The sequence below is a fragment of the Drosophila serrata genome, unplaced genomic scaffold, assembly GCF_035046125.1.
Source record: "Drosophila serrata isolate PLE 108 unplaced genomic scaffold, ASM3504612v1 contig_240, whole genome shotgun sequence".
Taxonomy (NCBI): Eukaryota; Metazoa; Arthropoda; class Insecta; order Diptera; family Drosophilidae; genus Drosophila; species Drosophila serrata.
The window spans coordinates 7,753,325-7,769,874 of NW_028257138.1; the positions used below are offsets into that span (position 1 = coordinate 7,753,325).

Here is a 16,550-nt window from a genome sequence, read left to right on the forward strand (position 1 = left end):
AAAATAAAACGAGGAGAACTCTGGCAGAAGCGAAACGACTATTGATGCAATCAATCAATCATGTTTGCGGCCACTTTGAGATACAATTGTATCTGCATCAGAGAGCGAGATGGCCGACCTGAGTGTACTTAGAATTTATTTGATCTGAGCATAAACATCACTTAACCTTATCGAGATAACAGCTAAATTGGTGGACAGGGGATGTGGCAGTAAATCAACCTCCAGGTGGCAGCTGATATTGGCAACAGGATCCATATCATAAACAAGAACTTCCGATTGCGGCGTCTGCTCAAGTGGCAAGTGCCACGAGCGGCTTTAAACGAAACCAAGTATCTTATTAAAGCCGAAACAAAAAATTAAAAAAAAAATATATATAAGAAACAACAAATAAATAAGAAACTTAAAGCAGCTGAGCGGCAACAGCTTGGGGACCCCGAACAGGTGGCATCGGCAGTTGGATCAGAGACCGAAACAGGAGCACAGGGACCGTCGACGTCTTGGCCATATCCGCTGTCAGCGTCGTCAGGTGTGCCAGCCTTTGGGCCAGCTTTTGGGCCAGGTCAAGCGGAAAGGCGTCAAAGTGTCCTGCAACAGAGGGAGGGATCATCGACGTTTTGGCCTTCATAACTCATTTTGTCGACCGATTTCAGTTTCCATTGTGCTCAGAGCCTTACTAGGAATTTGCGAATTTGTGCCAAATGCTTTGGCTGTGGCTTTTTGGGTATTAATTGAGTTTGTGGCCTTTCCACAGAATTTTGGTATGCAAAATGGTATTTCCTTTATGCTTAATTCCGGGACTTGGGAATCCTATTTGAATTCCTAATCAATTAAGTCTGAAAGATGTAGTTTATCATACAAGTACAGTGGGGATTCTAAGGACTACAGTTTTATCTTTATAAATATTAAAGGGAATCAAAAATATTTATAAGTAAATCATATTTATATGAAAAGATATATAAAGCTGCTTCCTCAGCTCTCTTTTATTTTTAAACAGTGTTTGCTTTGCTTACTTTTTTTCCGTCGCCTGTCTGCATTTTGATAATTAAAATGATATATTAATGCTAGATGATTTATTGTGCGAAACGTTTTCGTTTTCGCCTGTTAATTATAAAGCTCATCGTTTGGGCCAAGAACGTATTTAATAATGCCTTTTGAGTAGCTAAAAAAACTAAACAAAAACATTGAATTGCCGCGTTAAATTTTCACTTTCGACTAATGTCTGTTGAGCTCACCAACTTTCGATTTCAATCCCATTCGCAGCGCACACACAAGAAATTGTATCTTACGGATTGCGCACTATAAATCAACATTAAATGTCGCTTATTGGGGGCGGCAATGCCAGAGGAGGCGTGGCATAATAAATTGCCTTGACAGCAATCGCTACTTGTTCGGGCCAAACTTGTGCACTCCTCCACCAAGCCTTTATATAATGCAAAAGATGCTTTTTATTCACGTTCTCAGTATGCTAAAATGTGAAAAATGGAATGGAAAATGGAAAATCATAGGGAAATTGCTTGTGTCAGCCAAGTCGATTTAAGGCGTTATTAAATGTCAATTATGTTAATTTTTTATTCAAGCTAATATTGTGAAATGTTCATGGGTAATAAGATCAAGACATTGTGATACTTTCCGACCAGGTCTTATCGATTTTTGATCATAGATTTTGGGTAGTTAGCTCCCATGGATCTCTCCCTTTTCTCATGCAGTATCATTTACAAATAATTTACACTCCTCAACCCATAATAATATTTCCATTCCGAGCACACAATATCCACAAATCAAACGGGATATTAATGACACCCAAAATGTCTATATTACATCGCACGAATCGTAAAGAACACTGTCCGGGAACGGAGGGGAAGTCTAGGGAAATTAGTGGAACGGGTTTTCGGGGAGAAACTTGGAAACGAGCTGCAACTCCACAAGGTTTATGGCAAGCACTAAAAACTTTTCAAATATTCCAAAAGTTATTTGTTTTGACGCTGCACGCGGAGCTGGCATACTCATCGTACATCTGCTGCTAAACAAATTTCATAAATGTTTTATAATGTTCAAAGCTTTAGCTCCGAGGGGGGTAACTATAACTTTTCAAATCATATTATTACTCACAAAACAATGAAAGATGATAATGCCTGTCTGCATGACACTCAACCAGACGACGTGGTTTCGCTTAAGTTAGTGTCCACTATCTCAGTTTTGTGGGGACTTATCTAATGTGATTTTAATATACTTGCAAATACTTATTAAGAGATGATGATTAAGTCATCAGAAAGAGATTGTGTTTAATATATAAGAGAACTGAAATTTGTTATGCAGCAAGTACTTTATGATTACCAGAAATAAATAAATTATGCAAGCTTAATTTCAAAACAAAGGGTTTTCTTCACAGAAGTTAAAAGTATAATAAACCATCAAGATGATAGCGTCCACAATATTTATTTTAACCTGCATTCATTGTAAGTTGAACTGGAATATTCCTAATTATTAAACTGCATTTGTTGAATTAATTCTTAATTAGTCTTTATACAGTTGATCTTCACAGCCAATATTTCCACATTGCCTGAGAGTGCGGCAGGTATTTATTCTATACATACATACTCCAAACTTTATAATAATTTAAATATTTAAACGCAGGATCCTTAAAACAGGGAGAGGGAAATGTGAAAGCAAACTGCCTGAACATTTTGAATCAGGAAGTCAAGTTTTTAGAGCAACATCAATATTGTGGTAACTTCACACAGAAAATACGAAGGATGATTTCCACATACAAAAGGGTAAGGAAAGAGCTGCAAACTCTCAAGGAATCTGGCTGCCAAGCAAAGAAAACTACTCCAAAGCTCAGAGACGAGGATTATTACTAATGGTTTATGATAAAAATACTACTAGAAAGAAAAATATTAAACAAAAATTCCAATCACTTGTGTGAAAGGATAGAAAGAATAGTTTTATATACTATAGGCTTAGCTGGTCACTTCAGACCTGAATATAAACTATATTAAGCCGGTGTAAGTATACAATAATAAGTAATATTTTTTCTTATTCTTTTAAATATTAAATTGTATTATTTCAATATTATAAGTTTAGTCAGAAGCTGGTAACGACATGAGTTGTTTCCGATCCTATAAACTTCTTTTCTTATTCTTGATCAGCATTAAAAGCCGAATCGATCTAGGCATGACCAGAAGAAATCAGAATTTTTCAAATTTTTTTTTCAAAAAAAGATAAGGGGTTACATCGTTACAATTTCCAAAAATTGGCTTAAAGATCCAATTTTCTATAATTTAAAATTTTAGAGTATGCAGATTTGTTAACCAAATAAAAACTAGCATAGGAAAATTTTTCCGCATTAAAATGCATTTTTAGCTTAGTTCTGGTACTTAAAAAACTAAGATTTACCTCAAAAATTACCATTTAAAATGTTTGATTTAATTTGGAATATAATGCATTACCAATATCACCTCAAAGATATAAACGTTGCATCCCCAAAGTGGAGTTGCACAGAAGCAACTTGACACCAGTTAAGCGAATGCTCTCCCCTCCCATTCTTTATAATCGATAAAGTTTTTTACGATCTTCGATGCTGTAATGTGTTGTAAATTGATTTGATAGCTTCCATTTGAGCACTTTGAGGCCATGAAAGTGCCCTGCGAGTGAGTATAAACTGCCTGGCGAACACTTTGAGTGCATTAATGCGCGGAAACTGTTCCATCGCGATGCATCTGAGTCAACTACTTGCCGGACTGAGTAAGTCCTCTACGACTTAATTTTTATAGGAACAATCACTATTAATTCTTGCAGTTGTGCTTATTGCTATAATGGGGTAGGACTTGGTTCGGATGTGGATGATAAGACCGTATATCCGTGGCAAAAACAGCTCTCAACGCACAAGATGCCTTATAAAGTCTCTGGAGATATTTAGGATGTCGTAAATTAACTGGTTTACGTGCATTTTAAATGGTTAAATGATTTCACAAATAAATCACTGAAGAATATGGAAATATATTTTGGTATTTGTTTCAATAAATATTGTTGAAGAGAATTTAGTTGAGTTGCCAAAATTTAAATCGATCATACCAAGTCTTAAATTTCCTAATTTCACTTAACATAGATTTTCTGTGTTAGATTTTAAAATTTACATTTTAACCAGTAAGTAACTATTATCAGGAAGTAACTATAAGTAGTAAATAACTCTAAATAGTAAGTATCTAAGACCAGTAAGTAACTCTGAACCTTAAGTAACTCTGAACAGTAAGTATCTATGACCAGTAAGTAAAAATGATCAGTAAATATCGATGACCATTAAGTAACTATGGTGGGTAAGTAGCTATACCCATTAAGTACGTTTGATCAGCTACTAACTTTGAACACTAATAAACAATGACTTGCAACTTTTGTAACACAACACATATCTGACTCTTGGCCGGCAGAAGTCACTTCGCTCCGGGGATGTTAGAACAAGTTGGGAATCATATGATATGAAGTTTGATTAACTCTGAACAGTAAGTATCTATGACCAGTAAGTAACTTTGGTCAGTAAGTATCTCTGACCAGTTAGTAACTATGAAGAGTAAGTAGCTATACCCATTAAGTATGTATGTATGATCAGTTACTAACTTTGAACACTAATAAACAATGACTGGCAACTTTTGTAACAACACATTTCTGAGACTCGGCCGGCAGAAGTCACTTCGTTCCGGGGATGTTAGAACCAGTTGGGAATCATATGCATATGTGCGAATTGTTTTCAAACAAATTTAAGAACTAGCTATTTGAATGAAACAATGGAGGTATTCTTCTATATAATTTCACTAGTATATAAGTCGAATCTTGGCGAATCGGTGGACTATATATATACATATATATATCTGCCATAGAACCGATCGGAAAAGTTTAAAAACAAAACATAATAACTTTTCCAGTTTTCAACAGATTTTCATTATATTCATCATATTGAATTTTGTATAAAATTTTATGAAAATCGGACTGGTATATCATTTAGTGCCATAAAAAAAAACGATCGTTAAAAATAGAGGAAAATGCAAAACGGTGAATTTAAAATTGTAAATATAAAACGTATGGATTAATAAAATGAAAGCAGGCATTACTTTATTGTTTTTTAAAATAACTTCCTTTCTTGTTTTATATGATTGCCATTACTTCATTTTCTACATTTTCTCAGACTACAAGTAGCACTTGAAAAGATTTTTATCTATATTATTTTCCCGCAAGAAAATTAATTAATTTTTATATAAAAATTTTAAATATCAGTGAACTTGTTTGGCCACGAAGCTAATTGATTTCAGACGGTCTGAGTAGCCTCAACTTGGCCCAAAGGTCTGACGCCCTATAAAAGCTGGCCATCTTCCAGTATTTTGCCACTTCAGTTCGAAAATCATGAAGTTCCTGACAATCTTTGCATTCGCCTGTGGTAAGTAGCCAGAATGAGCATTCCCACTTTTGATAAACTAAAAGTAGTTGGCGTAATTCTGGTAGTGGCTTCCTTTGTGGTGCTCCATGGGGTCTCTGGCGTACCAGTGCCTGCTCCAGAACCAAATCCTGTGCCCGATCCCGCACCCAAGGCAGAGCCAGTAGCCAATCCCAAGCCTGTTGCTGGTCCAAGTCCATTGCCGGCTGCATCTCCCATGGTAGCCAATGGTCCTCAGGATGCCACAGCAAGTGATGGGAACTTTGTGGCCCTCTCGGCCAATGCGGAGCCCATGGTTCTGGGCCAGGAAACTGCATCCTTGAAGAATGATGAAAACCTGGCCATCTAACCAGAAACCATGGAGGAGCAGCAAAAGCACCTAAATCCTAGAGAAGCCTACACACAAGCACACAAGGAAGACCAACACACACGCGCATATATCTTTATAAATTAATTTCTGGCACTAGATGTATAAACTTATAAATTAAAACTTCCAGCATGGGCATTAATAAAATTGCAAAAAGAATATACTTGCTTAAAATACAAAGAGATCTATAAAAAGGCTGATTAATTACAGCTTTGGTCTTCTTTATGGTATTTGGATGCTTGTCAAAGGTCGCAACTTATCCTACAAAACTATATCACCTTTTTTCCACATCAGAGAACTTACTAAATTACTAAAATTTTTCCTTTATAACCATATGTTTAGCACTTTGTTTTTGCCAAATTAGTAATCATTTTATTACGTATTACCAGGATTTCTTTCAGCATTTCAACTTACACATAAAAAACCTTCCCCATAACCCATATTTAACAAGACACGAATGTCTGCACAAATCCATTTCCCTCAACAACTTCCTGAAAACAGATTACTGGGCCATGGAAGTCTCATGACATCGACACCGACTGGCCAAGAGACCAAAGCCAAGCCAAGTCAAGCCAACCGACCGGATTTGCGTGGAAAAAAGTACCGGCAAAAAATCACTTACAAAGAGGAAGCGGCCACTGCTCCAACTCCATCTCCAACTCCAGTCAGTTTTATCAATGAAAAGACAGTGTGTGTGGAAGGCAGAGTTGATGACAAAAAAAAGCCCAACGATGACCGCAGAGACAATGGCATTGGAGGGCATAAAACCACATGAAGACCCATTGATCGGTGCGTCGAGACTAGCTGGGTTCATCCGCTGGCAGGGCATCATTAACATGGCTGTATATAAATCGGGGTATTTACATACACACTTTTCCCCTGGCCTCTTCCGACGATCGTAAACCTTATCTCCAAGCCGGGCTTATTCTCAATGGTTACAGCAGTGAACAATGTTGAGATATCAATTTACATGTTAACACATCGTGAGTCTCTGAATGAGTGAATGACTGACAAATTGGCAGAGTTGGCGGCGACTATGAATGAACTTTGGGTATACATACATATATGTATAAAAAGTCAGCCGGTTTTGTGTGTCTAAGCTCCATGGGAAAGTGAGGGCTTAGAATGTTTGCAAATTTTTCTTAAAAGAACCACCAAACGGTAGCAAGTCAATGGGGGGCCTTTCACATATTAGCAAAATTAGAATTATAATTGGATATGAATTTGAATCAACTTAGAAAGCCAACGTTTATGATGTTGTTCTTCTTTCTTTCTTCTGGCAAATTCTGTGTGAGAAATACATCTACTGACTCATTGAAATTCCAGCTTTACAGCTTTACATTTCCAACCAGTAATGCCTCAAACAAGTTTACGACCGCCTTTAGGTATTCATAGCGAACTTCACATTATGAAGATTCTTTATTGAAATGTTTAGGGTGTCAATCCCAAGATGGGATATGGGATAAAATTGTGAAAATCTAAATAATTCGTACGCCGGGCAGCCATCAACAAGGTCAAACCAACTAGGACTAGTAAAAAGATAAATAATTTTAAATATGAATGTATTCCTAGAGTTTTTGGTTTAATAATACCTAAAGTACTTAAGACCCTCATGTTCGTTGTACAGTTCCCAAAGAATTTATACATTTCATATGACTTATAGTAAACAAATTAGATCTGGTTAATCGCATTTACCGATTAGTTACTGTCAAAGGTGTGAATTCCACGTCAATAATTCCCTGATCCACAAACCCCGATGTGTAAAACCACCAATTAGTGTTTTAAGCAAACCTTTTGGATACATCTAATTAGATGAAGCCACAAATTCATAAATATAATCATTGGCAGAGCCTAAAAAAGGCGATTCATACAATTAAATCGATATAAATTATAAATCATTTTCAATAATTTTTGTTTTCTGTTTTTTATTTCTGTATTTTGGCCACCGAAAATGTGCCAAATAAAACATCAAAAGCGGCATAATTATAGCAAATACAAAAAAACCCACTTAATTATATTATCAACGGCAAAAAAATTGAAAAATTGAAAAACAATGCGAGGCATGAACCCAAAAAAAAAGAAGTTCGTTGTTTCAATGGAGTAAGGGGGCACATTAAAAATAAAGGGGAGTGGAATGAAAGGCAGCTGGCAGCACATTAATTTATAATTATTTGGGCTACCATCAAAGGGTTAATCAGAACAAGTGCCACTTGGTTGGAGGCCCAGACGTGAAAGTCGTACAGAGAATATATTCAGCGAACAGTGAATACTCTACTATGATTTATAAATATTGTAAGCAAAATGATTTTATATGTATTATATATTTATAGTATATTTTCTTATATATTTTTTTTAGCATTTTAGATATTCTATATACCAAAGAAACAAAAACAAATATTTCAATTTGGTTTCAACTTAACAATCACATTTTGCGAACAGAAGAAGAAAGATTATATAATATCAAAATATGATCTGTCTTGTATTATAAAACCAACATACCTCTACTCCTGGTAAGAGTATTCCTTAGCTAAACTCTACAACTCATGTGGCGCAGCAACCGAAATACATTTTGTGGTCTGCTGGCTTTTTTGATTATTATTTTCGGGGAGAGGCAAATTCGAAATTAATTTCCTCAACTGTGCGGGTGCCTCCAATACGGGGAGAAAATGTGGAAAAAGTGGGATCCACTTCAGATGAGAATTGCATAAAACAGACTCGGCGGCATTACAGTCACCCGCCTCATTAGAGCTAATCAAACTGAATGCTCTAATCAAAGTGGTTTGATTGCAAATCATTTTCACTCACACTTTCAGCTTTTCACTTTCAATCCGATTGATTGCGGGAAAATGGCGAAACAACGAGCCAAGAAATCGAAGGCGGGGAAATTAGCAAAAACGTGAAACTGAAACCGCAAAAAGAGCCATCAAATCGGTGGCCTGCAGGAGACAGGAGACAGGCGTGGGAGCCATGTCAGAGCATCCAGGAATTTTCCAATGCTCCACCATCAAACAGATGGAAAATAATCCAGGCTACGAGTTCGTGTCTTATCGGAAATTTACGCTCGCGTGATTTGTGTGATTTTGCGATTGTTTAAACAAATTAAAGTTTGTGCCGAACTTGGGACCAACTCCTGCGGAAGACCACGCACAACAATGCCAGGGATTGGGTTACGTGACCTGGAGAATGGTTATAAGCAATTAATTGATTAGTCCTAGATAGCCATTGTTGACGACAAATAAACGGAATCCCAGGAAAGTAAGCGAAGAGGTTAATTAATTGTTAAGAACACTGTCAACAAACAGTGATTAACAATGGTGAAATATATTTGATAAATCCTAGACGAAAATCGAAGAGTATATTTTACACTTAACAAATGCTCCTAGTTTAATGTTAATTACCTACTTATCTTCTAAATACACAAAATAATACCCAAAAGCTCAGCAAATCAAAGTTCCAAGTAAAATGCAAGTGTTTAAAATCACTCACAAATAAATGAAACCATAATCGGCTTTAACTACCATTCCATTCAATTAAATCAAATAAAGCCAGCATATTTGATTAAAATTTAATCGGTTTTAATTCAAGAAGTGGCGGACTTTTAATGAAACAATACGACAAAGTGAACGATAAAAAAAGGCAGGCTATAATGTATAAATATTTATTTGGGAAACTTAAACAATATTATTATAAAATCAGTCACATCCGTTCGGAGTCTGCAAAGGCATTAGCAAATGAGATTTGATTTTTTGTTTATTGTTCGGCGGCTGATTAAAGAGGCCTTTGTTTTCCGTGTGAGTTTGTCTGATTCTGCGGTGGTCAACATAAACGAACGGAAATCAATGATTGATAAGCATCGGCGAAATGACAAATTAATTGATTGAAAATGAACGAATGGGGAGAATGAATGAATGAATGAATCATTTAATAAAGCTTTGTGATATCTAACTCCCCTTCGCTGCGTGTGGTCTATCGGTCGAAATATCGATGATAAAGGATTGGCAAAGGACATTCAATTAATTAATTGCCACGGGAGGCCGTGACTGAGGGCTTACGGTCCAAAGGACCTCGGTTTGGGCCTAATAGAGCGTTTAAGGCTTAGGCCGACTCTCTCAATTAATTAAAACCGAATCCCAGGAGCCTCTTCTACCTGGCACTCCCTTCGGGCTCAAGTGAACGAACACCTGGCCGAGGCTGCAATCGCAACACTTCACCGCTGAGTGGGCACTACTTAGTCCGGTACTCACACTGGGTTCCAAATGACTTTTGTATCGATTGCCTAAGGACAATGGACATTAAAGCGCATTCGATGCGCCGCAGGACAGGAAACGGAAACGAACAACAATCGAACGACACGTCGATTCGCATTCAGTGGGGACATCCTGCGGTGTCTTTGTGCCGCCTCAAGTGAATCCTGGCCCATGAATGAACCAAAAAACGAACATACATTGTGGATTTGAAAACATTTTAGCCCAAGCTGGGAAATCTTTCATCTGCCAGACGGCAAGTTCTTCGCTTGTTTTCCGTTTCATGAAACGTTGTCTTAGCCAGTTTAATCTGCGAAAAGCAAACAAAAATAATGATGTACCTCCTGGCAGGAGGAGCTATATGCCGCCTCCCTTTTAGTATTTAATATGCAAATATTACTTTTTCAAGTTTAATTGTCAGTTGACAAGTTCCTCGGGGAAAGTTCCTTGAAAAATAAAAGAAATTACAACATTTTGGCAATGAATTTGATGGCTAAAAGGAAAGACGTTATGCCAAGTTGTGGGTTTTGTTTGCTCCGCATCATAAATAAATGAGTTTTTCTTTGTTATTTCGAGTTTCCTAAATTCTAGGAAGTGCTGAATGCCCATTTCAACCCTTTCTATTTCTATTTTGTGTTACTTATCAGCGAGAAGCTTAAATATTTGCCAGTTGAGCAAACACAGTGTGTTTGCTTAGCTGCAAAAGCGACCGATTAAAATGAGGCCATGATAAGATTTAATTCAGGAACTTTGGCTTCGAGATTCTCTTGTTCCCCCTAAACGGACAACAATCAAGATCCAATTACAAATAAATGCCGCAAATCATAACAAAATATTGAAATGGCAACACAATGGCCATCATTTTGCGGCATTTGCATTTTGTATCACTTCGATAAGATTCCATTTCCTGTGACAAACAAGCAGCTGCTTGTAGCTTTATATACAAAGGTTTAAAAGGTATAATTTCTGAACTTTAATAGGTTACAAACTTAAATACATTTTAGGTAAACTATAGTTCCTCACTAGGAATAAAGTAATATATATTTAAACTTAAAAAGGTTGACTTAATCTTCTTCATATCTCATCATGTTGACATATTTCTGTGTAAGTAATCATCTCTGGCGAGTTAAACATGCCCAGAACTCATTCCTTCTGTCTATAAAAGCTGTCATCAACATGACAAAGCGGCTTTGCCTTTTTTTTTTGGACGAATGAATGCCATTCGGTGGGTGGACTGAGTCTTGTGAACGAGTAACATAAATGAAATGAAAGATGGTAGCCGTGGCTGATTATATGCCAAAGAAATGTGTGGTTTATGTATGGTGCTTTTTTTTGTTTTTGTTTTTGTTTTTAGGCTCATAATGGATTGTCGTGTGCCTTAAATATAAATATCATTCTCGCATTTTAGTGTGTGTATTTTTATGAAATTTATTTTTGTATATTTTCATGTTTGATTACGTGACAAATTTTCGAAATGCGAGAAGGAACAAAACGCTATCATCATCGAGGTTGAACACAGTCAAGATTTTGGGGCTGATGCACTCTGAAAAGGATTAGGTAAACGAGATTATGGCAAATGAAATGCGAGTGCAGGGACAGAAGTATCTAACCAATCTTGCCACAGTTTGTTTCCCTATAAAACCTTATTTAACAAATTAAAATTTGGTTCTCCATAAGCACATTCCATTCGCTGGCGGCATTTGCATAATGATTGCTCCGACACAAGCACATTCCAGACTCGCTTGGAGGACGGCAATTAAACTAATGAAAAGTGTTGAGCTAACAAAATGCATATCATAAATTACAGACATTTTTCGGGAACTCAAGCTGAGCGGCGGACGATCCTCAAAAACCAAAAAGTCTGCATAAATCTTTCAAACGAAATGCTCTCAAGCGGCGTTTGGTCCATTTAAAACTCATGAAAGGCGACACTTTTACCCAAAACTGAATTCCGGTTAAGGCAACCAACCATTTACTCCATTCCCAGCCAGAAAATTAGAGCGATCGAACGAGATCAGCAAGAGGTTGAGGAATACTCCAGGTAGCCTGAATCAGGTAGGTTTCGGCTAAAACCAAAGGGCCAAGACCCAGAGGACAAATTGCGTCAACACGGCGCCCGGCCATCTATTTTATTACGGATTCCATAATTTAGAAAGTAGATCTTGACGAATCTATATGATTTACAATCAGCAAACTCAAACGGTTCTGAGAAAATGTTTCTAAACATAGTCTAAGAAGTTTTGAAATTGAAAGGAATTCTTTTTTAATTAATAATATTGTGCTAGCGAAACTTTAAACGTTTAGCAATAAGTTAAAACACAGTCATTATTATAATATAATATTTCAAGAAATTTCAAACTTATTAAAATGTTAATATGGCAAAGCACATTGAATTTGTTCAGGTACCAAATGGACAGGTGAAACTCTGTATTAACTTGATTTTAACAAATGTTGCTTTGGCCAAGATCTTAACAGGAAAATGTATATATTTATTAAATAAATTCCTTGTTTTTCTCAACTGAAGGTTATTAGAAATAATTCCCCCATTGCTTTTTATGCACAGAGTTAAAGACCGCATTTCAAGTCAGCTCAGCAAGCTGAATTTATTTATGAATTGGATGCTACTTTGATATATATTTATATATATATATATCGCATCCTTGTTCACTAATTACTGATGAACAAATTGTTACCCACTTTGTTCGTGGAGCGGAGCTGCAAAGTCCGATCTGAAGTCATACCGGCGTCTGTGAACCATCTTTCCACTGAGATCGTTGGCTTCTTGCTCGGTTCTGACGTCGTAGACAGTTTTCAACTGACCGTTGACCATCTGCTGAGAACTGGACCTGGAGCTGGATCTCAAGGAGATAAAGGGATCAGCATTGCCGAAATGCACCAGGCAAAGGCAGGCTGATGGATCAGTTAAATAACGAATATCTCGGATACTTCAAGACACTTACAGAATATGCCGACCAGGAGGCAAATGTAGTTCATAGTGCGAGATTTAGTTCAAGACTGTTGCGATAACTGGCCAACATCCCACCGACTTGGAAAATCCGTTACGGAGTGGAAAATGAAATTTGTTCCACCAAAATAATTAAATCAAGCGCCAAATTTGAAGGTATTGCCAATTTTGAAAGTATCCATAACTATGCGAATTTTATTGGCTTTTCAAGTGTGGCTACTTGTGTGGAATACGTTCTGAGCAGAGTGGTGGTGAATCTTTTACGCGTTGCGACTCCCGAAGCTTCGATATTTCGGCCTCCGCCGCCTTTAACTTGTCCGCCAGAGTCCCATTTTGTTCTTCTAAGGCCGCGAGCATGGCCGGAGTCCAAGGATTGTGAAGCCCATAAGGGTATGGATTGCCCCTTCCCTGCGACTTAATCTCCCTCTTAAATGTCCTTTGGTGAACGGGGTGCATCGGTTTGTCTTCCCCAAGATCACTTGGTATTGTTATGGCCGGAGTGGCAAGTAAAACTAAAATACAATGCAGTTTAAAAGGTTTGTTCTAGTAATAATCCTCAGCAGAAAACTTACGCAAAACTGCAGCACTTACTAGTAGGAACCTCATATTGAAGAGACAGCTCTTAACAGAGTGAGAAAATCATATGTTAGATCCATTCTTATATAGGCGATTCGCAGGTTACTTAAGGTGAAATGATACGGCCAAAGATTCTTCTGAATGGCACTCAATTAAGGATTTGTTCTGCTTGACTTTTAGTGGCCGATTAATCCACCCACTTAATACCATAAGATGTAATATCATTGAGATGTAGTTCATTGTAAGAAATTTAGTTTTAGGCTGTTAGGATAACTGACCAACTTTCCACCGACTTGGAACATCCGTAAAGGAATGTAAAATTATAGTTCTTTCACCGAAATAATCAAATCAAACGACAAATTTAAAGGTATTGCCCACTTCCCATAACGATGTGCATTTTATTGTCAGGTTCATTTGAGTAGGACTCTTTCGGGATACTTTGGCGGATCTTTTGGCATAGGTTTGTGGACGGGTTGAGGGAGAGGTTTGTCTCCCCAACGACCAACTGGTATGGATTTAGCTGGAATGACCAGTAAGACTAGAAACACAATGCACTTTAAAAGGTTTGTTCTAGTAACAATCCGCAGCAGAATACTTACGTAAAAGTGCAACACTTAGTAGTAGGAACCTCATATTGAAGAGACAGCTTTCGACAGACTAATCAATACAGAGCTAAAATCAATTCATTTATAGGCTATTCGCAGGTTACTTAAGGTGAACTGATACGGCAAAAGATTCTTTTGAATGGCACTCAATTAAGGATTTGTTCTGCTTGACTTTTAGTGGCCGATTAGTCCACCCACTTAATACCATAAGATGTAATATCATTGAGATGTAGTTCATTGTAAGAAATTTAGTTTTAGATCCACCCTCTTAATACCATAGGTCAATAAGTGCTTTCAACTCTCCCATTGAGATGTAGTTCAGTGTAAGAGATTAGTTCTAAACTATCCCGATAACTGACCAACTATCCACCGACTTGAAACATATCCCTTACGAAATGTAAAATTAAATTTCTTCCACCGAAATTATCAAATCAAACGACAAATTTAAAGGTATTGACAACTCCCCATAAAGATTTACATTTTATTGGATTGTCAAGCGTCACTTTCATGGGTTGGTCTATAGAAACCACTGTCGGGACATAAATGTTCATTTATTGGTCTGAAGAAATATGGGTCGATCCCTTCCCTTCTGCGATTGGTACATCGAATTAGTTCTGATTTGGCCGGAGTGGCAAGTAAAACTAAAATACAATGCATTTTAAAAGGTTTGTTTTGGTAAAAATCAGAAGCGGAAAACTTACGCAATACTGCAGCACTTAGTAATAGGAACCTCATATTGAAGAGACAGCTTTCAACAGACTAATTAATACAGAGCTCAAATCAATTCTTTTATAGGCGATTCGCAGGTTACTTAAGGTGATCTGATATGGCCAAAGATTCTTCTGAATGGCACTCAATTAAGGATTTGTTCTGCTTGACTTTTATTGGATTTGGCCCAACCCAGTAAATACCATCGGTCAAGGAGTGCTTTTAACTCTCCTATTGAGATGTAGTTTATAGTGAGAGATTTCGTTGTAGACTATTGCGATAACTGACCAACTTTCCACCGACTGGGAACATCCGTAAAGGAATGTAAAGTTATATTTCTTTCACCGAAATAACCAAATCAAACGACAAATTTAAAGGTATTGCTCACTTCCCATAACGATGTGCATTTTATTGGCTTTTCATGTTTATTTGTGTAAGACTATTTGGGGATTCCTTGACGGCTGATGGCGCGGCAGTGTGTGGGATGGAAAGAGACCAATTGGTATGGTTTTAGCTGGAATGACCAGTAAGACTAGAAACACAATGCACTTTAAAAGGTTTGTTCTAGTAACAATCCGCAGCAGAAAACTTACGCAAAACTGCAGCACTTAGTATTAGGAACCTCATTTTGAAGAGACAGCTTTCGACAGACTAATCAATACAGAGCACAAATCAATTCATTTATAGGCGATTCGCAGGTTTCTTAAGGTGAAATGATACGGCCAAAGATTCTTCTGAATGGCACTCAATTAAGGATTTGTTCTGCTTGACTTTTAGTGGGAGATTTGGAACAACCCAGTAAATACCATCGGTCAAGAAGTGCTTTCAACTCTCCCCCATTGAGATGGAGTTCATGTAGAGAGATTTAGTACTAGACTGTTGCGGTAACTGACCAACTTTCCACTTGGAACATCCTTTACAAAATGTAAAAATAAATTTATCCACCGAAATAACTAAATCAAGCGCAAAATTAGAAGATATTGCCAACTCCCCATAACGATTTACATTTTATTGGCTTTTCAGGTGTGGTTGTGTAAAATGTGTCGGGGTAAAACTTTGTGAAGCTCCTTTACGCGTTGCGATTACCGAAGATGCTATTTCAACCATGGTACACTGGATGCAACCCGAAATCTGGATTCTTTGTCGGCATCATCCTAAGCTTTATGTTGGGTGGAGGGAGACCACTTGGTAAGGTTTTAGCTGGAGTGGCCACTAAGACTAAAATACAATAATGCATTTTAAAAGGTTTGGTCTAGTAAATCAGAAGCGCAAAACTTACGCAAAACTGCAGCACTTAGTAGTAGGAACCTCATATTGAAGAGACAGCTTTCGACAGACTAATCAATACAGAGCTCAAATCAATTCATTTATAGGCGATTTTCAGGTTACTTAAGGTGATCTGATATGGCCAACAATTCTTCTCAATGGCACTCAAAGGATTTGTTCTGCTTGACTTTTTGTGGATTTGGAACAACTTAGTAAATACCATCGGTCAAGAAGTGATTTCAACTCTCTTCCATTGAGATGGAGTTCATGTAGAGAGATTTAGTTCTAGACTATTGCGATAACTGACCAACTTTCCACCGACTTGAAACATCCCTTACAAAATGGAAAAATAAACTTCTTCTACCGAAATAATTAAATCAAACGACAAATTTAA

General features: G+C 37.2%; 3 protein-coding genes, 2 long non-coding RNA genes and 1 other non-coding gene across 6 annotated transcripts; 2 read left to right on the top strand and 4 right to left on the bottom strand.

Annotated features, from left to right (window-relative positions):
• Nucleotides 1-474: 474 nt before the first annotated feature.
• LOC147644028 (uncharacterized) lies at nucleotides 475-2,256 on the bottom strand. Its single transcript, XR_015271336.1, has 3 exons — nucleotides 2,110-2,256; nucleotides 1,233-1,465; nucleotides 475-1,159 (listed from the first exon to the last, which is right to left on the bottom strand). It is a non-coding gene; the product is annotated as an uncharacterized LOC147644028 (long non-coding RNA).
• A 1,361-nt stretch (nucleotides 2,257-3,617) lies between these two features.
• On the top strand, nucleotides 3,618-4,002 carry LOC110183116 (uncharacterized). The gene is made up of 2 exons (XR_015271334.1): nucleotides 3,618-3,744; nucleotides 3,799-4,002. It is a non-coding gene; the product is annotated as an uncharacterized LOC110183116 (transcript).
• A 1,326-nt stretch (nucleotides 4,003-5,328) lies between these two features.
• On the top strand, nucleotides 5,329-5,972 carry LOC110183113 (uncharacterized). Its single transcript, XM_020951302.2, has 2 exons — nucleotides 5,329-5,428; nucleotides 5,494-5,972. Exons 1-2 carry the CDS (start codon nucleotides 5,395-5,397, stop codon nucleotides 5,772-5,774), a joined length of 315 nt encoding a protein of 104 aa, XP_020806961.1. The 5' UTR covers nucleotides 5,329-5,394; the 3' UTR covers nucleotides 5,775-5,972.
• Nucleotides 5,973-12,613: 6,641 nt separating this feature from the next.
• On the bottom strand, nucleotides 12,614-13,139 carry Acp26Ab (Accessory gland protein 26Ab). The gene is made up of 2 exons (XM_020951305.2): nucleotides 12,997-13,139; nucleotides 12,614-12,946 (listed from the first exon to the last, which is right to left on the bottom strand). The coding sequence occupies exons 1-2, from the start codon at nucleotides 13,028-13,030 to the stop codon at nucleotides 12,726-12,728; spliced, it is 255 nt and encodes an 84-aa protein (XP_020806964.1). The 5' UTR covers nucleotides 13,031-13,139; the 3' UTR covers nucleotides 12,614-12,725.
• An 11-nt stretch (nucleotides 13,140-13,150) lies between these two features.
• LOC110183109 (uncharacterized) lies at nucleotides 13,151-13,689 on the bottom strand. Its single transcript, XM_020951299.2, has 2 exons — nucleotides 13,574-13,689; nucleotides 13,151-13,513 (listed from the first exon to the last, which is right to left on the bottom strand). Exons 1-2 carry the CDS (start codon nucleotides 13,605-13,607, stop codon nucleotides 13,218-13,220), a joined length of 330 nt encoding a protein of 109 aa, XP_020806958.1. The 5' UTR covers nucleotides 13,608-13,689; the 3' UTR covers nucleotides 13,151-13,217.
• A 936-nt stretch (nucleotides 13,690-14,625) lies between these two features.
• On the bottom strand, nucleotides 14,626-16,450 carry LOC147644029 (uncharacterized). Its single transcript, XR_015271247.1, has 4 exons — nucleotides 16,170-16,450; nucleotides 15,484-16,108; nucleotides 14,884-15,422; nucleotides 14,626-14,823 (listed from the first exon to the last, which is right to left on the bottom strand). It is a non-coding gene; the product is annotated as an uncharacterized LOC147644029 (long non-coding RNA).
• Between the last annotated feature and the right edge of the window lie 100 nt (nucleotides 16,451-16,550).